General features: G+C 37.2%; 1 protein-coding gene across 1 annotated transcript; it reads right to left on the bottom strand.

Moving 5' to 3' along the window:
• Nucleotides 1–9,421: 9,421 nt before the first annotated feature.
• On the bottom strand, nt 9,422–14,515 carry LOC114357262 (uncharacterized). Its single transcript, XM_028310785.1, has 3 exons — nt 14,409–14,515; nt 12,032–12,215; nt 9,422–10,055 (listed from the first exon to the last, which is right to left on the bottom strand). The coding sequence occupies exons 1-3, from the start codon at nt 14,424–14,426 to the stop codon at nt 9,862–9,864; spliced, it is 396 nt and encodes a 131-aa protein (XP_028166586.1). The 5' UTR covers nt 14,427–14,515; the 3' UTR covers nt 9,422–9,861.
• Between the last annotated feature and the right edge of the window lie 10,568 nt (nt 14,516–25,083).

Here is a 25,083-nt window from a genome sequence, read left to right as displayed (position 1 = left end):
GAACGAGAGGTGGGAATAGTCCCGTATATCATTAATTAATTATGCATTAATGGATCAGGAGATCTCACAAATTAGACCGATATATCCGAAAAGTCTAATTTGTGAGATCTCCTGATCCATTATCTGTACGTTAAATCGTTTGTACCACATTTAAATCAAATAAATGATGATTAAGATTCTGATTCAGCTAAATGCTCTCATTTGAAATTACATGTAGCCCCTCCTTGCTGAAACAAGTGTTCCATAGCCTCGATTCTTGCAGTATACTGAAAATATCTTGATACAATAAATAATAGAAATTAGTGTTTTTCTTTTTGCAAAGGGTTATTAAGTGTACCTACAGCGTTTTTATGACGCTATATATTTGTATACAAATTTATCAATGCAAGATGTTGTTTTTTTGCTATTTTACATATATTTTCTAATTACCGTTAGATTAAGTATTAGCCATATCTAATTACCGTGACCATAAAATTTTTAGATCTCATTTACGCGAAAACCGCTTTGAATAATTTGACGCCTTTACGATTGTTAAATTCATACTTTTCATGTGTTTTATATTTAAATGCATTTAAGTCAATTAAGCCAAATTTCAAAAATGATATGGTAATTAGGCTGAGAACGCCTGATCGTGAGAATGACCGTACTATGAGGTCTCACAGTGCGCCTGGACGCTCAGGGACCAGGGCCAGGGTGACATACGAACCAATCACAGAGCTCTATTCAACGCTGTGCGTTTGATTTGCTGCTTCACTTAAGCAAATATCGTTTGTAAATACGGGCGTTAGTGATTTCAGATGCGATAAAGTCATTTTTCAATTAGTTAATCCAGAATTAACAATAATTAGTTGAATTCAATGCTTATTATCACAGGAACTTCACATAAAATATGATTGCTAGGTACCTATCATAGTGTCAGTGAGTTCCATAAGTCCAGTCACTAGTTTATTGGACTAAGAATAGATTGAATCATGTGCAACGAGCACTTGGACGGTTTTTATTGCTACCTGACAAGATAATAAGTACCTATACCTACAAAAGAAAACCAATTCTAAGAAAAAGGTAATAAAATTGGAGCTGCGATCTTTAACTGATATTAAATTAATTAGTATCGTGGGGATAATTAAATTATATCAGCAGTCAATAACCTTCACTTGTGATAAATAAGAATAGGATATTTATATAAATAACAACATTTATAAATAATATCAGATCGTTTATTTGATATCCTTAAATTCATAATCGGCGGGAACAAAATGTGATTTTACAATCGAAAACACTAGGTATATTAATTAATTAATAGGTATATTGTCACTACTTTCATAGTTTTCATCAATTACATTAGGTAATGAATACATAATAAGTAAATATTCTAAGGCCAGATTTGGAATTAGGCTATGGGTCACATTTGGATTTTGTAAAAAATTACTCAGATTGAAAGAGCATAAAGTACTTAGATTTAGATGAAATTTAAAAAAATCTCTAAATTTATGTTTGAAATAACAGCTAGGTATATTAGAATAATAAATAGACTAATAGAGAGTACATTTCTGTTTGTTTGTTACGTTTTCATGCCAAAATCATTATTAGCTCAGTGGGATTTAAATAAATTTTGGTTATAGATAGATTGCTGGCCTCTGGCTGGTTATAGATAGACTCTACATAATAATATGCTACTAGCTTTAGTCACAAACAACTATAAAGAGTTTTTTTTTATGGAAAGCCCACTATGTAATATTTATATTTTTGTAAAACATTATGGTTGGCCACTATGTAATATTTATATTTTTGTAAAACATTATCAATTATGACATTCTTAGCTTCGTTCGGAAATCTACTATTTATTTTTTAATGTTTTTTTTTTTTTTTTTTTTCTCTATTTTACTCTAGGTTTCTGGAACAGCAGAGTAAAAACTATGATGACCTATTGCGTTTCGTTTCACACGATCCCGTAATGCTTATATTTGTTAATTTCTTTTCTTGATTTTTTTTTTGTCTGTTTTTTTTTCCATACACGGTGTATGTGTGTGGGTCTGGTACCTCCAACCTTAAAAATAGATGTGTTTTTTTAATTAATTTTGTAAGCCGGCAGGCCAAAGTGCTGTGTTTAAATATTTTGATTACTTATCGCTAGTTAGTGCCATATAATATTATATTTATCTTATTTTTATGTATTGTATTTATATATGGATGACGAATCATTTTACTCTGCACATGATTCTCTTTCAACTGAAGATGAATCTTTTCATGACATTCTTACCCTCAAAGATACTCTATCTCATAAGTTCTCTAACACTAAGCGATTTCTCAATGTTTGCCACATAAACGCACAAAGTATTCCTTCCCACTACTCTGATCTTCTCGACTCTTTTTCCATCACTAATCTTCATGCTGTCCTCGTTTCTGAGAGCTGGCTCAAACCTTGCCTCGACTCCGCGGCCTACGCTCTTCCAGGTTTCATTCTTATAAGGAATGACCGCACTGGTAAAGGTGGTGGCGGTGTTGCTATCTACCTTCGTAGTGACATCCCATATAGGGTGCTGTGTATGTCACCGTCTCCCTATAGTGCGACGGGCGAGTTTATTTTCATCGAAGTAAACGTGAAGGGCGTCAAGGCTGTCCTTGGGGTGGTGTACTGCCCCCCTGGGGTGGACTACCTCCCCAAGCTCGAGTCTGCTTTAGAACCGATTTCCGCGGATTACATGCATCACTTAATCATGGGCGACTTCAATACCAATCTTCTTGTAAATTCCTCTTCTTCTACCAAACTTACCTCATTGGTCACTTCCTTGAATCTCTCTATCCTTCCGTTACAAGCCACCCACCACAATATTGATTCCCCTGACACCTTACTCGACCTTGTAATCACATCCGCACCTGACAGTATTATTGCGCATGGCCAGTGTCCTGCACCAGGTTTCTCACGACACGATCTTGTTTACGCGAGCTACAGGCTACACACTAGCAAACAGAAACCAGAGACCGTGCTTATGCGTAGTATGTCTAAGGTGGATGCAGACGCCATTAGGCGCGATGCAGCCTCACTCGACTGGGATCAAGTTGTGTCTGCAACAACTATCGATGACAAGGTCGCCGTCTTCAACTCCAATCTACTAACCCTCTACGACGTGCACGCGCCGCTGCGGCTTGTGAAACTTAAATGTCCTCCTGCACCATGGATCTCGAAGGGTGTGCGTATGGCGATGACTCGTCGAGACAGGGCCTTCCACATCTACAAACGTGACCGCTCTGATATCAACTGGAGCAAATACAAAACGGCTAGAAACCGCTGCAATCAAGTGGTGAGATCTGCCAAACGTCGTCACATCCATGACAACATTATCGATGCCTCTTCGGCTGATGTATGGAAGTTTCTCAAAACACTGGGTATCGGTAAAAATCCTACAAAGCTCACCCACTCTTCTTTCTCTGGCGATGACCTCAATACTCATTTTTCCTCTGCTTCCGTACTGGATCCACTCATTAGATCACAAACCATCTCCGAGGTAACTTCCACAGCTCTTTTGGTTCCAGAAGTATTTGTTTTCTCTGCGGTGTCTGGTGATGGGGTCAGGAAAATTATCCACTCCATAAAATCCAAAGCGGTTGGCGTCGATGACATCAGCCGTACTATGATCATTATACTCCTTGAATTCCTACTTCCTTTCATTACTCATATTATAAATTTTTCCCTATCCTCTGGCACATTTCCTCGTATCTGGTGCAAAGCTTTTGTCACCCCTCTTCCCAAAATTCCAAATCCTGCCACATTAAATAACTTTAGGCCCATATCAATACTACCTTTCCTTTCCAAAACCCTGGAGGCAGTTGTTCATTCTCAGCTGTCTAGTCTCATTTTCACCAATAACCTTCTGAGTCCTTTCCAATCCGGTTTCCGTCCGGGTCACAGCACCAGCACCGCATTACTCAAAGTAACGGAAGACATCAGGATGGGAATGGAGTATGGCCAACTTACCTTACTGGTGCTTATCGATTTTTCCAACGCCTTCAACACAGTTGATCATGAAGTCCTCCTATCGATGCTATCTCGTTACAATTTGTCACCGGTTGTTATGGATTGGTTCGCCTCTTACCTCTGCGCGNCAAAATAACATCATCGAAGAATATTGATTTAACAAAGGTAAATTTGCTGTATAAAATATCAAAAGACCTACAGTAAAATATTTTTACCCGTAAAAGTTATCGCCATTTCTAACGAAAAAAATCACAAAAACGTGAATATCTCGCAACTTTGGTTTTGTCAGTTATTTAATTCTGCCACGACGGTGACGATATTCGTATGCCTTTTAAACTTAAAGCTATTTGAACGTGTCGATCGAACGCCTTTTTGAAAGCACCGCGAACATCGAAGTGGGAATTTTGTTCCCGCACCGCGAACATCCAAGTGGGAATTTATTTCCCATCTCGTTTCTCGAATGCCTGAACACAAACAATATTTTACTTACCGACTGGTTGATGTTGCTTCAATGCATTGGGTAAAGCAATTGGCAATATGAATTTATTTTGGAAATGACTGTGGTAAAGGGAAGTAGGCCTTGTATTACAGATGTAAATAATTGTAGAACGAATAAGATTATATCATTGTCTAGTCGTCTATTACTGTGTGCTCGTTGTGTTCTTCAACCCTGGGAGGGAGCGGTTTCTGGGACTTCACGAGCCCTTGGGACCTTGCAATGAAGTTGTAGTGGTCAAAACACCTTTTGAACAGACAATTCATAATTTAACTGTCGATAAAACTGCTGCTCTAAAAGCACACAAAATCAGCTTTGAGTGAAGCTCAAGCGAAACATGTCGATTTTGGTGCCCCATCCTAATTTTTAACTAACTAATTAATTAAAAAGAATTATTAATTGTTATTGTACCTACGTGAGATACAAATCACTGAAAGTCTAACAGACAGAGTTACTGATAACCTTTAGCACCCTTCGAGAACGAAGCCCCAAAATGGGCAAAATCACTTCTAATATCTCATTTTTATCTGAAAGAATTCAGATATTTCCCATCAATTCAATAACGGAATGAAATCAATCACTGGCCAGATAACTTTCATATTTAAATATCTCAACCCATTTCACTTCACCTTGATTAAATACAGAAATCTTTTCGAGTCCAAAGGGAATTTTTCAGGTTTGTTTTTGAAGGACCATTGTTGTTATTATAGTTGGAATCGTTTTGGATTGAAATAAGTTACCTAAATTCTATCTGAAGGTTAAGTCTTTTATTGTAAAGACCTTACAATAAAAAAGTTATATAACGTACCAACTTCTTTGTTTATTTAATACTTTTATCAAGAGCATTATTTAATACTAAAAAGATCGCAAAATATATTTTTTATTGAGCCCGGGTACATTTGAAATGTATGTTCAATAATTTTATTTCACCAAAAGTAATAATGCGGAACCTAAGATAACTTTCATTTCTACACAGTTCCCGAATCTCCTAGTAAAAATAACGAACAACAAAATTGAAAAGCTGCTCACCGATTTATTAGCTTTTCTTTTAAATATTTAGGGAAGTAAAAAACATAGACAATAAACCTTTTAAACTAATACATTATTGTAAACAATAAGCCTTATCTACAAAAATATATAACAAATAACAACTCGTTAAGTTAATCCTTTACTATTTTACAACACCCAAACAAATCAAATAGGTAGTAACCTAACTTACTTAACGACCACTTGCCAGCGAGCGATAATCACCTGCACAATATCTAGATAATGTGTGACTAATACTGATAACACTACCTGACCAATAATTACTAAGCTAATCTTTTTACAGATTTTAAAATGACCACTTTAACCCTTTTTAGCGATTGTTCTCAGCCAATACCTTTTTAATACCACGTGACTACCATTCGTTTTTAGGAAGTCACTAAAAAGGCTGACATAGACTTTTATTAAGAATTCTAATGATTGTTACTAATTTATGAAATAAAGTTATTTTTTTTTAGAAATAATAAAATTATTAGCCTATAAATGCTAACGCCAATACAATGCATGAAGTGTAGTGTGTAACGGTACTTCTAGAATTGAATAAATGATAGAATAAATAACTTGTAGAATTGAATACTTTGATAAAAATAAATATTAAAAAAACCTAACATAGTAATGTTCAGTGATGAGTTTGGTAAAGATATGGGCCAATTGATTAATAATTATTACTTGGGACAAATTGTAATCAACCATTGTTTACCGGGTGCTTCCTATTTAGAAATTATGCGAAAAATAACAAATAATTCATTTTCAAGAAATACCACATTAGTCATTTTAATGGGAAATAGGTGTGATGTAGGCAAAAAAGACCTACTAAACATTTTTGATAGCCTATGCTTACTTAATGTAGATAAAATAATTTTGTTCACATTCCCCTACAATAGAAGCTTGCCACAGGAGGAAAATAATTTAAGATATAAATTAAACTTGACATTGAATACATTGACATAATAATGCAAATGCCATATAATTGACATAAACAATTATTTAAAAAATAAATTTATATTGACAACAGACAAGTACTATCTGAATAAATATTGTAAAAGACTAATAGCAAATTCGCTATCATATTGTATTAAACATTAAGCCATTAATTTGGCTACCAAACTGCTTTTATTGAGCAGAACATGGATGTTTGACCCAACGACGTATCAAAGGCGTTTGACAAAGTCTGGCACGGCAGCCTAATAAACAAGCTTCCATCTTTGGGAATCCCTGTTGGCTTATGCAAATGGATCTCCGATTTTCATGTTGGACGGTCAATAAGAGTAGTCCTCGATGGCTTCACTTCAAGTCAGCAACCGATTAACGCTGGCGTCCCTCAGGGATCGGTGCTGTCTTCAACACTATTTCTACTGCACATCAACGATCTGCTCAAAGCCGGTACCTTTGGGTACGAAGATGACACAACAGTCACAGCCAAATATCTATCCATGGCAAAAGACAGCAAGCGTGAGGTCAAGTCTTGTCATAAGTGCCACTTGTGGTCTAAACTGAATAAATATTTTTGATTTTGATTTTGATTTTGATTTTGTCGTGAGTCCCTTATTAAACGCTTAAATTTGGCTCTTCAGGATGTCTCCGCTTGGGGCGATGCCAATCTGTTCCAATTTGACGTGTCCAAAACACAAGTCCATTTCGTATGGCTGCAATATTCCGAGGTGTGCATGTTAAAATCACCGATCGACTTCAATTTTTGGGCATTGAAATGTCCAACAAGTTTAACTTTGGCAAGTACATCGAATCCTTAGCGAAAACTGCTGACAAAAACTTGGTATCCTCTCGAGAGCAATGCAGTATTTCTCCAAGAAACAAAGGCTGCAGTTATAATACAAAGCACATTTTGGCATTGAAATATTTGGCTGCTTTGGATTCGGTGGAAAAGCATGATTTAAGCTGGTTTTCAGAATAGATAAACATGCGGTCAGTGTTCAATGTATTAATTGATAACTAACAAGATAATTTGTTGGAGTGAAACGGAAATAACAGTGCAGTGTCTGCCGTTACAAATTGAATCGCTTGCGCACCCGATATTTGGTTTGGATAAAAACTCAAGTAAGTTATTGTTAATATACAATGGAATTACAACGCACCCCGCCAAATAATAACTTACATACAAACACAAAGTTCATCTCTGCACACTCCAGTTCGGTACCGAACCTTAACCGTGCGGATTCGGAGGATGGCTACCTAAACATCACAAAACGACTAAAACGTACAATCGAAGATCAACCTACGGTGTCCCCTGTGGTCTCCCCACAGCCGCCCACTGATGTCGCAAGTATTCTAGCTGACATTCAAGCACAACAACAGATGTTAAACACGACGATGACCACACTGTTGACCCAAAACTTGGCAATAAAGAACACAGTTGAAACCATTACCAACCAACATCAAGAACTTATACAAACAATTTCCAACTTACAACAAGAGAACAACGAATATAAAACCCGCGTCGCAACATTAGAGAATAAAATAGAACAAATGGAAAGAAACACCTGTTGCACCAAGATAGAAATGCGGAACCTGCCAAAACAAGACAAGGAAAGTAAACAAACACTGATCAAGTTAGTACAAGACATAGGTATAACAGTAGGCGCTGTGTCTCAGATCGATGGCTCCGAAATCCGAGATATTTACCGCACAAAGTCTGGGACGGTAATAGTGGATTTCACAACTACAACCAGGAAAGAATCACTGTTAACAGAGACAAAAAAATATAACAAAACCAAGCGCACAAACAACAAACCGCAATTGGACACAGAACAAATTAACTTGAAGGGGCCAGCGCGCCCTGTATACATTTCTGAGTCGCTGACCACACAATCTAAAAGACTGTATTTTGTGGCAAGAGAATATGTCAAAAATAAGAAGCTGGACTCTGCTTGGACGGCCTACGGTAAAATTTATGTGAAACAGACTGAAACCTCATCTCCCATCCTCATCAAGGAAGAAAATTATTTGCACAAATTAGTTATGTGACTAGAGGGTACTCATTATAAGTCTGCTCAAGTGTACCGAATTGTCTTTTATTTTATACTTACTCTTGTAATCAAGCATGGAAATTGTAATAACCATTTAGTAGACCGTTACCTAAACCTTGTTATTTTAATTCAATATTATTTAAGGAAATATAAAACCTCTCACTCACACACACTTACAACACTAACTCACTCACCCTACAACACTATCCACACAGCCTACTCACTCATATCCACAGAGAGCACACTGACTTATTTTACATTATCATCAATCGCACATCAAACACAATACCTGAAACACGCTTCNGCATTAAGTCCGCCTTATGTACACCGGTCTATGTGCATATAAGTTTTAAATAAATAAATAAATATGGTGTTACAGGAGATCGCGAGCGAATAATGAACTTTTTACGTACAGTTGTCTGTTAAAACGGCTTGAGGATGGTTATTGAAACTTTGAGCATGATTACTAAACACTTGATCGAATAATGATCGATTCACACATATCAGTGAAACCTCAGTGAAGTATCAGTGCTATGCAGTGATTCAATTCACATATTCAGTACTCAGTAATGGGCAGCAGCGCTCTCTGAAAAACATCAATCTTTTAAACTGCGATCTCCAACCCGCCTGCCTAGCGTGGAGATTATGGCAAAACCCTCCACTATAGTGGAGGAGGCTCATAGTCCAGCAGTGGACTGTAAAGGGCTGTTGATGATGATTCAGTACTCAGTTCACGGAGCTTCAGTGATACGTCCGTGATTACCGGTATCGGCTCTGACACTGACAAGTGGAGTTAAGTTCATAGAGAATGTTAGTTCCATTATACTGAACTGTCCTATCCATGACATTGACAGCGGGGCGCCACCGTCAATACCGGATCGCTGGTTCCGATTTTTGCCATGTTGGAAACCATATAGTTGAACGATGGTAGCGCTCCCCTGTCATTGAGTTTGGTGGGACAGTTCAGCCTGGGTCATCTTTAAATTTATAAACCCTGTAACTTTGTCAAAGCTGTTTACGTGACATTGGCGAAATCATGGTTCTCAAAACCAAATTGTTGCCAAAATAAAAGAAGAAGAATGTAGGAAAGAATATTTCACACTATACCGGTACTGTGCCTGACTTCACTGTTATGTGTGAATAGACCTTAGCGGCCTTATTTACAAAAAAAGTTAAACCTGGGATGAGCACTGGTTTAAAGTCATTTTAAACTAGAGTCCAACTTTAAAGAGTTAAACTTTTTGTATTATAGAACTATCAATCCTTAATTTTTTGGTGACTCCTTTAAAAAAAAATCCTGTTGTGTTACCATAGGGGTCATTTAAACATTGGGGATTGATGGTAAAAACGGGCATAAGTGTTTAATCTTGGAAGATGTCGGGCCTCTCCTTAAACAGTTTGGACTCCTCCGGGCAGTATTTGATGATGAGGCCGACGTTGCAGGGCTGGTCGCAGCACTCGCTCGCGATTTGTCTGCGCACACGCCGCCACCGCTCCTGTTTACGCACGCGCTCTTTGTCGCGCAACTCGAGCAGTGACTTTGGCGATAGCCTGTCTGTAACAAGGAGATAGGATCGTGATGGATATTCAAGAAACGCAAGGCATGATGTAAATCTCTTATTTGTGGTAGCCATTTCCTATTATTTGGGGTCGGCTTTCCTCTTTCTGCAGCACCAGGACCGTCTGTCCTGGGTTGTCAAAACATTTTCTAAGCTCTAACTACCAAGACATGAGGTAAATAATCGCGTAATTAAAAAGATCGTCGGTCGGTCGTCTGCCACAAAATATCACTAGATTTCTTACGACACTGACTATTGACTGAAATGGTTGAAAACTACAACGATTTCAGTATTATGTATTGGTTGACGAATGTCCAAAAGGACATAAAAGTATTGCGACTCCATGAACAAGACGTTCAGGATAAAATCAAAATATGGCGGCGCATGACTGGGAAAACCGACCGCGCGTAACGTTATAAGGCGAGGCAGAAGAAGAAGAAGAGTTATAGTTATAATGTATCTGATGAGGAAGCAATCTGGTAACGTATTCACAAAAAATAACCTGCTCCTTTTATTTTAGTTCCAGTTGGCTAAAACAAGATTATGCTAAGGAAAATAGATAAAGTGGTCAACCACAGCGTTTTGAAGACAAAACATTATATATAACTTATGAAGATTACTGAGAAATGTATCATTCGATTATTATTTATTACCAAATAATCAAAATGGACCCAACTAGCCACTTATAACTCGTTCCTCAAAGAGATAACTCGAAATATAACTTGAACTTACAACCGCAAACGTAAACAAAACCTACGAGATAGTTCTTGAATATTACAAGTAATTACACAATAATAATCTATTTGTGTTTAAGATAATTGCACGGTAATGTGCCTATTAATTAATGTATAAATATTTACAACTAGATGAAAACCCGGCTTCGCTCGGGTGAAATTTGACTCGTAATACACAATTCTAGTATTTACAATATGTCCGCATGAGGCTATGCTCGATTTGTTTCCTCGTGGTAAAAACAATCTTTGTCACTTTACAAAAACACTTTCATATTGCAGATGGTAACCTTAAGAAAAAGAAAAAAAACATGCACCTATTGTGTGTCGTTCACTCAACATTACAACATCATCAACTCATCATCATCAACAACTCTTTACAGTTCACTGCTGGACTATAAGTCTTCTCCAATTAGGTGGAGGGTTTTTCCATAATCCACAGTGTTTTAGAAACCCTCAAAATCGGACATGATTAAGTTAATGCCATGAGTCGACAGCGTCTTATGTTTCAATCACAAGAGTGAAACTCACGTGTGCTCATTTTAGTTCTCTTAATTAATAATTTTTTTTTTTTTTTCATTTTTAGGAATTTTAAAAACGGCCAACTTTCACAATTTTTTTCTCAAAAACCAAGTAAAATGAGCACACGTGAGTTTCACTCTTGTGATTGAAACATAAGACGCTATCGACTTATGGCATTAACTTAATCATGTCCGATTTTGAGGGTTTCTAAAACACTGTGTAATCTCCACGCTTGGCAGGCGGGTTGAAGATCGCAGATTAAAAGATAATGTGATTGTGAATTGTGTGATTTATCAGAGAGCTCTGCTGCCCGTTTTCTGTTTAATGTGTGTTCCTAAGCTTTTTTTTAAAGATTATTTAATAGCAATTTGTTATTGCAAAAATTACTAATAGTCCCGTTAGCCCCTCGTACTAAGCTAAATATGCTTGTGTCACGAGTGGGCTCACCACAATAGTCGAGTTGCGGCAGCCAGTCAAATAAGTGTTTAGTTCACTGTTCGGCTATCGTGGCTTTTGTAGTCTCTTACGACATCAGTGGGAAGAGTTGGTGATGTATTCTATTCTGCCTTGCAAAATTAACGGTAAATTAATGCCTCATGCCTGGACGCAGGCCGCTACCAATCGATCAACATGGAAATCATTGGGGGAGGCCGATGTTCAGCAGTGGACGTCGTATGGCTGAAATGATGATGATGAATGCCTGATTCAATGCCACTAACCTATCAACACAGAGCTGGTGTCCCTCTTGACGATCGTGATTAAGTTGTCGCAGAACCTGGTGATGATTCGCGACAGGTAGCTGCTGCAGGTGTACACAACGTCGGTCATGTGGGCAAGGCCGAGTTCTCCTTCCTTCCCGAGGACGCAGATGTATTGCCGCGATAGGAACATCGCGATGTACAACTGAAAAAATGGGATTAATATAGAATAGGCCTACAAAAACATTTAGGCTATGGTCTCCTATCTTCTATCTAGAGGAATGATCCGCCAAGTGGGAATTAAGCATACCCTACACTACTTAGTCGTAACTAGGACAGACCAGGGAGGTTAAATCAGGAGGATAGGTGGTTTAAAACCAACGCAACGAAGAATGGCAAAGAACAAAGAATGGTTTGAAAGAACTAGTATTTATGTTCAAATAATAGGTACTATTCAGTTTTGCTCTACTTACTCCTGAATATATTCAGTAAAATCTCAATTCCAGAAAAAAGATCTAGTAAAATAACGTGATTTCACGGAATCCTTAAGCTTACGGAGAAAGACCGTTTGTTTAGTGTGTTTCCAAAATATTGTCCGTATCTGAAAATTGTTTCCCTTACTGTTTAAAGAGTTTTGGATCCGATAAAGAATATTTATTAAAGCCATAACTAAATAATAAAAAGTAAAAATACTAAAACCCAACTACGACAAAAAACGACGAAAAAGTATAAAACAAGATTTTCAGAATACTGAACTGAACAAAGTTTCTAATATAGTTGCATAGTAATTTTCATGTTTGGAAAACCGCAGTCACACGTTGTCAAAGTGCTACGGTAGGTAGGTACTCGTATATGTAACGTGTGACTACGCCTTTCCAAACATGAAAATTACTATGCAACTATATTAGAAACTTTGTTCAGTTCAGTATTCTGAAAATCTTGTTTTATACTTTTTCGTCGTTTTTTGTCGTAGTTGGGTTTTAGTATTTTTACTTTTTATTATTTGTACTATTTTGGTGATAAAGTGTATTTGTGGCGCATAATATTACCAAAAGTTAAATTGATGAACTAATAAGTAGTAAAGAAGCTATGAACGCATAGATGTGAATTATATGCAATCAGCCCATGAATACAGGTAAAGTCACAAGCAAATGCTAGTAATATATATATATTCAAAATGTACAAGTAAAGCGCTTTCAAATGATACCAAACACGGCATATTTATCTTAACTTTATTTTTTTACTCTCTATGTTTTGTCCGCTAGAGGGCGCCACATTAGATTTTGTGAAACCCCATGTAGCCTATAACCAGCGGACAATTAAGACGCTTCTAATGATATGTCATTTGTCGAATTCTGATAAGTAGTTTAGAAGTTACGAGGGTACACATGAACATACATACATACATACATACATACATAGCCTGTCAAAATCATAACCCTCCTTTTGCTTTGCCGTAGTCGGGTAAAAAGACTAGGTTGATTTAAAAATATTCGTTTATATCCTGATAAATTAAAATAAGTATTATTAAAAAAAACCCAAGCACAAAGTTGTTTCTCTTGTTCACAGTTTCGTTGATAATAATTAATTATTATCTATCCCTGAGGGGCATTTCTTAGATTAGCTAGTTAATTGACCTGATTGTGTTAAAGCCGTGTGCAACAAGTTTGTTCTACGAAGGTACTTTCTATCGCATAACATATTATTCTTTAGTTTGAACGCGTAAGCTAAACGCAGCATACCCGAGAGAATTATAACGTAAGTTCTGTGTACCTACTTTAACTTTGTTACACTAGTTGTTTGAAAGCTTGAGTAAATTGATACGTCAATTTCCTTTTGTTTGGTATACCTATTGATATATTATGAGGTGTGTTAAACTTCATAAATTAGTAAGAGCTGTTTCCGGTTTGCTCCGTTCCACGAAAGCATTTAACCAAAATACCCAAAGCTTCCGAAAATGTTCACGGTTTCTGAAAAATCTTCGACAAAGTTCAACAAAAGCCATTAAATTCGCGAATATGGTTAGTATGATATTAGATAATGGGCAAAGAATTAAAAATTCACATTTTATACTTTACCCGCGGCTTTACGTATGCAAAATTTAATAGGTACAGTACCGTGAATTCTTAGGAAATCGTGAATAAAATAAGGGAAGATGAAACTAAATCCACCATCTAGTGGCGAGAGCAAAAGGGAAATATTTGAATAATACGATAATTATTTTAAAAAATTTAAAAAAATATTTTAGAACTGGACTGTTGGTAAAAATCATAATTACCTTACCATAGGATACATAAACTAAGTACAGTACCACTTCAACAAACATTTAACGAAAACAACCGAAACTCCAAGCACATAAAAACAAATTGACAAATAAAATAAAACACAAATCACGTACAACATATTGCAGCTTCATCGCGACCGGTCCTGTCCTGAGGATGGAAGCCTCGGCACAAGAGTCCCGCTTCACCACAGCCCGACGAATGAGGCGCTCCTACTCGGGCTCCAGCTAAAAATAACCCCTTAAGGTCCAGAGTACGGAATTACTTAAAACTTGTTTATGATGATAACGCCGTTTACAAAATATTGTCATAGCAATAAGATAACAGATCCCTCTAAATAGCTTTTTGATTTATTGCCCGCCCGATTTAAGACATAGATGTTAGAACTGAATTTTGCTTTGATTATTATAATTTTGAAGTGAGGGCTAAAATTCTGATCAAAAATAGTTACTTTTTATAGATTGCTAAGATAAAGTGAACTAATTTATTGTTATTAAAATAACGAAATGAGCTTTCACACGTCATGATGTTAAACTTTTTTAAATTCAGCAAAATAATTTAAAACTTAATATAGAAATTATTTACATAGGCCTTTATGAAACACTATCTACACGGTCCAATGAAACTTTATCATTACAAAAACAAAAGTGACACGATAACATAATATTACGTTAGTAAACATATTTATGGTTAATTTTAGTTTTTAAACCAATTAATTTCACTATGATTAAAGTACCAAAAAAACTTTCATTATTAAGCCACTAGACACGACGTGTATTTTCAACAAAAATAATTATTAAATATTTTTAACTAAATCATTAACAGTTTCCAGCAAATCTCAATTTAATAACACAATACTCTTTTCATAAGAATAAGGTAATTTAATACGACAGTCGAGGTAATACACCGAGAAATACCAGGTCATTTCTCTCCCTACAGATAAATACTTTAATAATATAGGTAATTATGTTATTAATATAAACAAACGATATTAAAAATATAGGAAATGTACCGTGAAGGCATAATAAAAGATAATTACTTTGTTTATTTATTTTATTGTTTGGAATGTGGGCATTAAAAGGTAATACTAATGATCTAAAATAAATAAAATTAATAGCTTCTCTGCATTTATTAATAGAAAACTAAAATAACTAAGAATAAATGTTCGACATTTTTTTACAGCTCCAAAGGACCTTGGGAATTGGGAATGCAGACTTGAATGTCCATTTGGCGCAGTAGCTTAGAACTTTACATACGTACGAGTGGTCGCGAGTTCGATTCCCGCTTATTACAAGTAAGTGCAAGAACATTATCTGAGAGTTGAGCTGGGTGTTGTCTACCATACCTATAACATTTAACATGAAAAGTTCTGTTTTCTGGGACCAGTCCCAAACCAGTACCAGCACTGGTCCCCTAATAAAACTTTGCTTAGTTTGAAATTGAAACCGTGGTATTAATCATAATCATATTCATTTATTGATTAAATGCCAAATGCTTATTAGTTTAGGCTCATCAGTGAGGGTCCAATATAATAGATTATCTTGTAGGTAAGCCAATAATAATGGTACTTAAATGTAAAACAAATAAAAATCGTTTAATTACAAATTATCGGTCCAGTCGCCTCTAAATGCACTTCACTCTACGATGGCATGCCCTGGTACAGTCAGTGCACATAGCAACGCGCCGTCCAAAATACGATATCTACCGGAACTATGAGACTAAAAATAAAGGGTCACAGGCCAGCATCCAAACGATGTTTGTTTTTCTCAAAATTTGTTTGTTGTTGTCGTTAATTATTTATTATGGTCGATGATTACAAATAGTCTAATTACGATAGATAGATTGTTCCCCAGACGCCATCGGCATGTTTGAGGTTACAAGTAGGTAGGTACCTTACGAGCTTATTTTACTTGCAATGTATGTTCATCTTGCAATGGAGCGTGCTATGCTCGGAGTTTCCCTGAGAAGGTCGCGGGAGGTGCCTGGATGGTGCCGGTCTTCGTGGAAATCCTTGGAGGAGGCCTTTGTCCAGCAGTGGACGTCTTTCGGATGAAACGAACGAACGTATGTTCATCCGATTAAGCTGAAAGCACAGACATGTACCTAATTGAGATAACAATGCAATATAACGATGAGCTGATCTGATTATGAAGCCGGAAGGTGGCTGTAACAAAACGAGGAAACCCTGTAGACAAGTACTCTGGTCTTGGATGATATCCAGGGTCTAACCATAATGGAGACAAAAGGCAGCCGTCATAAAATCTTGTTTTTAAAAAGTTTTATTACCGTAATACTTACTTACCTATTCATTGATAAAAATGTGAAAGCTCATCCAAGTTGAATCAAGTCTGCCGTCAAAATAGGTGATGAATTACTGATATCGCTAATTGGTTTGTTTATTGAATTAAACGGCTGATTGGATTTATGGACGTAACAACAAACAGTTATTATTAGTAACTGCCCTTATTAGGAGGCGTCATGCTAGTTCGGAATTGTCTGTAACAGACGGCAATATTTATTAATCGTTATAATAGTAAATTGACCTAACCTTAATTTGTTGTTATTGTTCTTCGGCGTGTGATAATGACATCCCTGGTGGCGCCTGATAACCAGGAGTGAAGGCGTAAACAACCATGGAAATAATGCATCTGGACGTGAGAATGTAACGGCAGCATTAAGGTAAAATTTATCTGTATATTGGAGTTTCATAGTTTAACCAACTCCTTGTAAACCTTGGTTGTAAATATATTAATAACTAGCAGCTGCCCGAGACTTCGTACTCGTGGATCCCGTTTTACCCCCTTAGGGGTTGAATTTTGCAAAATCCCGTCTTAGTGAGCACGTTCTAAAAGGAACCCCCATGCAAAATTTGAGACTCCTAGCAGCAATAGCAATCAGCGACCTTTCGCTTTTATAAAATATAGATTACTGAAATATTTTTCATCATCATCTTTTCAGCAAAATCAGCATTCCACTGCACTGTAAGCTTCTAAGGAACGCTGCGCTGGCAGCCATCTTCTTCAGGTTAGTCTTTATTTTATTTACTTGAAACAGTAACTAAATATGATGCAACTGATGCAACCTTTGCAAGTCGTGAAACTGCCATGAGAAAACGGCATATAGCCAAGAAAGGCTACATGGCCAATAGTAAAACCAGCAAAACTTTTGACTAGAGTTATGCCAGGAATAAAGGTTTATTTAGGAATGACAAGTTTTTTTCACAACATTGCGTAAGAGGCTGATATGACATTCTAACTCAGTAGTTACTCATCTAGTAATAATCACTATATCTATGTAGTCAAGGATTGGGCGCGTGTCAAGCCAACTCGCCTGCATGACACGATTCAGCCAGTTCCCCTGGATGCCGCAACCCCGCACCCGATAAAACGTTCAGCGTTGACTCATTTGCGAAACAGCATACAAATATGACATTATCTACACGCTCCATACAATTTTATAGCCGCATAAATATTATTGTCCTTATCGCACTGTTATTTTTACAATCGACGTCTCGACTTGGCATATCGCTTTTGGTAACCTACATTTATTGTTGTTACATGAACGCTTGGGCAATATGATTTTAATATGTAAACAAAACTTTATTTTTCTTTTACTTTTATACAAGCTTTTGGTTAATATGGAAATTATACTTCGCGTAGCAAGCAAAGTGTAGGTACAATCATAAATTGTTAGAGAGTTCTTGTAATAATGCTTGTTAGATAATTCTTTATATTGATAGGTACTACCTTTGTTTCACAGAAACCAGGAAAATGCTTTATACTCGTATTAAAACTGAAACAACACTTATTCTAAACGGTTTGTTATAGAAGAAAATAAAAAAAAATTAAACGAAACCAAGACGTTGAGATTTTTGTATTTTAAAAATAATCTTATACATTTTTGACCTCGTAGTTATTGGAAAGTTGAAACAACAAACTTTTTGTTTTTGTTGAGAAAACAAACTTCTGAATCCTAGGCTGAAACCCTATCTGAAAACTTATTTCATTCAATTTACTGACTCTACATATTTATTGGATTATGTTTATTTGACCAAAAATTTAACAATACATACTTATTTCATAAACATTGTAGTTAATAATATTACGCTTCCATAAGGTGTCATAAGGAGCCGGTCTGAGCGTTGCCTTCCTGAGTAATTTAAGTAATTATATTTCGCACTACGCTTAATTGACTCTAACTATAACTCAATAAGCGCGTATGGAAATTGGAATATAATTAGTGATATGTAGAGCTACGTAGATCGGTTAATAACTTAATGCACGAAGACGCCGATTCTTTAGACCACAATTCGGTTTAATATTTGATTACTTACTAAATATCTACTTACTTCTTTATATTTTACCTAACCTAAATATTATAGGAAAAAGCTGCGTGGAACGTCCACCCACAAGGTGGACCAACGACCTGATAAAGGTAGCAGGAAGGCGCTGGATGCAGGCCGCTACCAACCGTGCGATGTTGTAGTTCATTGGGGGAGGCCTATGTTCAGCAGTATGGCTGAAATGATGATGATGATGAACCTCATTATTAGTATGCAGGTACTATACTTAATTAAAATCATCATCCAATAAACTGATCTACAACGAAATACGACATAGCGTCATTTGTTAGATTTACTACGAATCGCTTTTGGATTTAAATACTTTAATTGGATCCATGGAACCATTTCAGAGCAACTTCAAAATGGGCGATTAGTGAATTTACCGTATTTGAATCCAGGAACCGGTACCTAATTATGTTTAAAATAAATTACTTATCGGAAAATGACAGGCGAATTTCAATTTAGAAATCGTATTCGAAACGCCTGGTAGAGGCATATGATTGGAGTGTTGATAGATTTCGTAGTAGGTACTTGGACATTGATGGACTTTTGGCAACACTTTGGAGGCGATCACTATGTTCTGGAATACACACTATAATCGATGGATGACTATTAGGTATTTAGCCATTAGTTACTTAGGCCCATAATGTACCTAATTGTTTGTTGTCCCATAGACAAAAATAACATCTCCGTGCTTCAGCAGGCACATTAAAATTGGACTCTGTTAATACGTTTTAGTCGTTAAGACTACTCAAAGGCTGTTTGACAATTTCTGAAAGTAATTGTATTTTACACAAACCTCCACCGATACGCGGTAGGTAGAGAATAGCCTGAGCTACCTCACAGTTGGGGTGAGGCCATAAACTTTGCTTTTTGGTTTTGCTTCAAGGACTGCATTTGCACCTTGATCTTATACATACATTATCATCAATCGCACATCAAACACAATACCTGAAACACGCTTCTTTTGACTTACCTAAGCTAAATGCCGACTTGAGTACCGGACACAAGTTTATATTACCCATAATAAATAAAATCTTGTCACGTGATCACGTGACCCATACACCATATAATATTGTACCGGAATAGTATAACAAATGAACAATATTGAAACTATAAACTTGGATCTGGACTCATTATCGGTAGCGAAATCTTTCACCTGCGATATCGGGGATGCAGAGAGATACCTAAACCTAACACGGACAGGCAACAGGAATTCTATAAATATAATATCACAAAATATACGCAGCATTGGCTGTAACTTACCTAATTTCATCACCCTACTGCACAGATCTGAAATAAGATGGGACGTCATAGTCTTATCTGAGTGTTGGTTGCCCAAAACAGGATCAATACCAGAGCTAGAGGGATACAACTATACCACCACATCAGGACACAAAACTCAAAATGAAGGGGTTGTCATTTATTACCAAGAACAATTACATGTAACATATGAGGAACCTCCGATATCGGACGCCAATTGCTTAGTATTAAAATTAAACGCAGATACATGCATAGTAGGTATTTATCGACCGCCTAGCTACCAAAATACTACCAATTTCATAAATTCTATAGACTCCTTATTAAATTCATTATCAAGCTTTAAGAATGTAATACTTTGCGGAGACATTAATATTGACATTATCCCAAATACTACCGATAAACGTTCCTATGAATACCTTAATGTATTAGCGAGCCATGGCATCCTACCTGGTCATACTTTTCCAACGCACAACAAAACTTGTCTGGACCACACAATGGTAAAGACCAACCTTAAAACTACTTGTCTGGTGCTAGAAACCTCAATCACAGACCACGATGCTGTTGCGGTGGGTATCCATCATGGAGTTAGACTAGATTACACAAACAATCAAACAACCCGAATAGACTACCAAGGACTAGACGCTACAATTCAAAACATTAATTTTCAACCGATATTAGACTGTGTTGACGTCGATGATGCTGCTAATCTACTAACTGACCTGCTTAGTTTGGCTATTAAGAAAAATACACGACTTTTCAAAACTTCAAAAAGGAAACGCACTTCGAAACCCTGGATAACGACAGGACTACTGAGATGTATGAAAAATAGAGATAACTTACACAAAAAACTTAAAAAAGACCCTAACAACGAAGTACTCAAAACCACATATAGGCGCTACAGAAATTTTTGTAACAGTCTCCTCAAAAAAGTCAAACGAAATTACGAAAAGGAGGAAATAAAAGCTGCGGGAGGAAATAGTAAGAAATTATGGGACTCAATCAAAAAGATCACAGGATCGCATAACAAAAAAGATAAATCCCCGCAACTTTTATCGCCACAAAATCCTCAAGAGAGTATAAATAACATAAACGACTTCTTTGCCAATATTGGTAAAACTCTAGCAGAAAAAGCTGCATCAACGCAATCTTGTTTTCCATTAGACTTAAATATTACCAACTCCCCTTCCTTTTCATTTACTCTTTTGCCAACGGATGAAGAGGAGGTGTCTCAGCTCATAAGTGATATCAAGGACAACTGTGCAACTGGCGTTGATGGCATACCAGGAAAAATAATAAAAAGATACAAACAGATGATAATATCTCCTCTGACTCATATCTGTAATCTTGCCATTTCTACCGGCGTATTTCCAAAAGCTTTTAAGGTTGCCCTCCTGAAACCTATCCATAAGGCTGGAGACGGAGACTGTGTAAATAATTACAGACCTATTTCTATACTCCCATCAATGTCAAAAATCCTGGAAAAAATTATAAACAGGCAACTGAAACGTTTTTTAGAGACCAATAACCTCTTATCAGACCAACAATTCGGCTTTCGACATGGCAAATCGACCGGTGACGCGGTGCTTGAATTAACAAATTCTATAATAAAGGAACTAGACAAAAAAGGTAAATGCCTAACAATATTCCTTGACCTTGCGAAGGCCTTTGACACGGTCTCCGTCCCCAACTTACTAAAAAAGATGGAACGGATTGGGGTCAGAGGTTTGCCGCTGAAGCTACTGGAGGACTACCTTAGTGATAGGAAGCAACAGGTTAAAATAAATAACTGGTTGAGCCAAGTAACCAATGTCAACTTCGGCGTACCCCAGGGCAGCGTCCTCTCACCAACTCTCTTCCTGATCTACATCAATGATCTGACAAACCTTCGAATCACTGGTGGCAGGATCTACTCGTTTGCTGATGATACTGCTCTGTTGTTCAGCGGACGTGACTGGAAGGAGGTGTTCGGTCTCGCCCAGGAGGGATTCAATACGGTTAATAATTGGCTGCGTTATAATGCTTTGACACTCAATGTAGACAAAACAAAATACATACCTTTTGCTCTCAAAGCTAACTACCTTCCACCATCAACACTGGATATTATTTCTCATTCCTGCGGGGCGGGCTCGCGCACCTGTTCATGTCCGATGATCCAAGCCACAGATAACATAAAATACCTCGGTATAATTCTCGATCACTCGCTAAGTTTCAAACAACACATCAAAGCTCTCGTGCCTAGATTAAGAAAACTTATATTTATCTTTAAGAAACTGAGACATGTTGCACACCGCCAGGTCATCGGGATGGTTTTCCACGCACTATGCCAATCGCTTGTACAGTATTGTATTGTCTGCTGGGGAGGTGCAGCAAAAACCCATTTAATAGAGGTGGAAAGGGCGCAACGAGCCATTCTGAAAGTTGCCGCTGGCCTACCCTTCCGCTACCCTACTGCAGACCTCTATAAGGACTGGGGTGTTCTGACTGTACGACAGTCTTTCATCCTGCAAACAGTCCTAAAAATGCACTCCACTCTACAATACCAACCTGATTCCCTGAAGGATAAGCGTAGAATCGGAAAGGTTTGCACACCCCTTCGCTGCCACACCAGTCGCTCCCTTCATCTATTTCATTTCCTTGGTCCATACCTATATAATAAACTCAACACCAAATTAAATATATACCCACTATTGAGATTCCACTGCAAGCAATTAGTCACAGCTTTTTTAAAAACCTTAGAATACGAAGATACTGAAGGGTTACTAACTGTTGCTAATATCTAGCATCCAGTGGTCATTCAACATCATTTTAATTTTAATTTGACCGATCGGAATACATACTTCCCATATTTATACCCGTATTTTGTAATAATTAATTTAATGGTAGTATTTCGCTTTTATAATTTCTATTTATTTATACTGGCTTTTGCCCGCGGTGTCAATTAGCCAGTGTGCTGGATAGACAGGATGCTCTGTCAACTGTCTTGGCAACTTTTTACAATCAGTAGTCGTACTTAACAGTTAATAGAAGTACAAATAAATGTATATAATAATACTCTATAATGAACAAAATCTTGTTGAGACCGTGATACTTGTTATTGTTATGAATAAGTGATGCAATACGATTATAATACAAAAATATTGCTTTATTATGTATTTAGTACATTGACATTTACTCTCTTAACCATTTAACATGGACATTGATCCATGCTCTAAACATCTACACGGTAAAATAAATCTCGGAGGCGAAAACAGGATAATTATATGATCAAACGAACTTACCAAGTGAAGTTCGATCTGAATTATCCTGTTTTCGCCGAAGAGATTTAAGGTCCCTCCCAACCCGAAGATTTCTATATCTTCTTCCCTGGAGGTAAACGTCAATGTCATCTCTTCTCTAAATATAATGAGACCGCTCGGACACCGAGCTCACAGCGTGGTAGGGGTGGGGTTGCCCCCTCTTTTGTTTTTACTACTACTACGCTGAATATTGTGTGCGGATTGGCTTGTCGTACAGGGGTACTACACGGTAAAATAAATCTCTTTAGAGGATATTGTTAGTAGATAATGGAAATTTAGAGGACGGGGATATTTTAAGGCTATGGGTTTTAGGGTTTTAAAATTAATTATTTTGAGTTTTTGCGTATTTTAATTTGCTATTTTGTTGTTAACTTTTGAAACATTGGACCGAATTTCTATGTTATAGTTACTATTTTAATTTTCATGTTTTGTGCCTATTTGCTTTCTTATTTTTACTCTAAATTTTCTGTTCTACTTATCTAAAAAATGGTGTTCTTGATTTTGTTTATATTTGAATGAAAATTTTCTTGAAATTGTGCCAATTTTTCGAGATTAAAATTTTTATTTCGACTTATTTTTGCCTAATATGTTGTGCTACTGTATTCTCATAATACTGTGTCAACATTTTACTAAGTTCTTGGGACTTTTTTGCCGTGATTGTCTGCTATGGTTTTCAAAAGGTTCAATTTGAACATCAAATTGACTCCATTTTGCAATTTTAGTTTTAATTTCGAAGTTAAATTTTGAATTTTGTTTTTATCTGCCAAAAAAGTAAGAATGGAGTTTTGAAACTCAAAATTTTGATGTGACGTCATTAAAATTCCTAACCGCCTAACACCGATGACAAGGAGTATGTGAGACTCATTTTTCGTGAGCTGGATCTTACTCCCCATGACCACCTTAGCAATAGGCCACTGTGGACCTGGCCAACGCGTCCCACCGCAGTTCTCGGCGCAGTCGGTGCTGACGTGTGCCCCCCCACAGTGGCTGCAGACATCCGCGGACTCCGTGCAGAATCTCTTGCTGTGGCCGTAGCCCAGACACCTGGTGCACTGCACGAGAGGTGACTGGTCGGCCACTCTGATGTTCTGCAGGTCGATGTGCACGGTTCCCGCTTCAGTCGCTCGCTGCCAGATGGTCGGGGAAACGCTCATGACTATATGTTGTGTATGCGGGTTCCTGGCTTTCTTTTTGTAACGGATCTGGATCCGGTCCTCCCCCTCGCGGAGGTCACGAAAGACACTCCCGTTCTGCATCCTCAGTGCCTTCAGGNCTGTCTGTCTGTCTGTCTGTTACGCTTTCCCGCTTAAACCTCGCAACCGATTTTGATGAAATTTGGCATAGAGATAGTTTGAGTCCCGGGAAAGAACATAGGATAGTTTTTATCCCGGTTTTTGAAACAGGGACGCGCGCGATAAAGTTTTTCTGTGACAGACAAAATTCCACGCGGGCGAAGCCGCGGGCGGAAAGCTAGTTTCTTATAAAGTTTTGTTGTTTACTGTTTGTTGATTGCAAAAAATCCAACATATTTTTGGCAATTAGAAAGTTGCTATCAATATTTAAGGTTGATAATGAATCAGAAAGGTTTTGCTGTTCCCAATCTATGGAAGGAATATTGAAATCACCAGCTATATAGAATGAGTTACTGTCAACCTCCAACTCACAACGTAGTGCATTTAGAAAGTATGAGTAGGTAGAATGATTTTGATTTGGCGGGATGTATAAACCACATATCAAATGGTACTTACCAAGTGCGTTGGACTTTAAAAGAACATAGTCAATCGATGCCAATAGGTAATTACCTCCAGAGTCAACAATAAGGTCGGGGGGCAGCTGCGCCCGCTCAGCGCACAGGCCGCGTCGTACCGCAACCAGCACGCCGCCTCCGTC

The sequence above is a fragment of the Ostrinia furnacalis genome, unplaced genomic scaffold (genome assembly GCF_004193835.3).
Source record: "Ostrinia furnacalis isolate ACB-3 unplaced genomic scaffold, ASM419383v2 OfSCF3101, whole genome shotgun sequence".
In the NCBI taxonomy this organism is placed as follows: domain Eukaryota; kingdom Metazoa; phylum Arthropoda; class Insecta; order Lepidoptera; family Crambidae; genus Ostrinia; species Ostrinia furnacalis.
Note: the sequence above shows the minus strand (reverse complement) of the source record. Positions and strands in the feature narration are given on the sequence as shown.

Excerpts from the sequence above, each read along its gene's own strand:
- LOC114357262 (XM_028310785.1), bottom strand. Across the intron at positions 10,056-12,031 it reads CACCAGCTCTGTGTTGATAG|ACAGGCTATCGCCAAAGTCA; the intron begins GTTAGTGGCATT and ends TCCTTGTTACAG.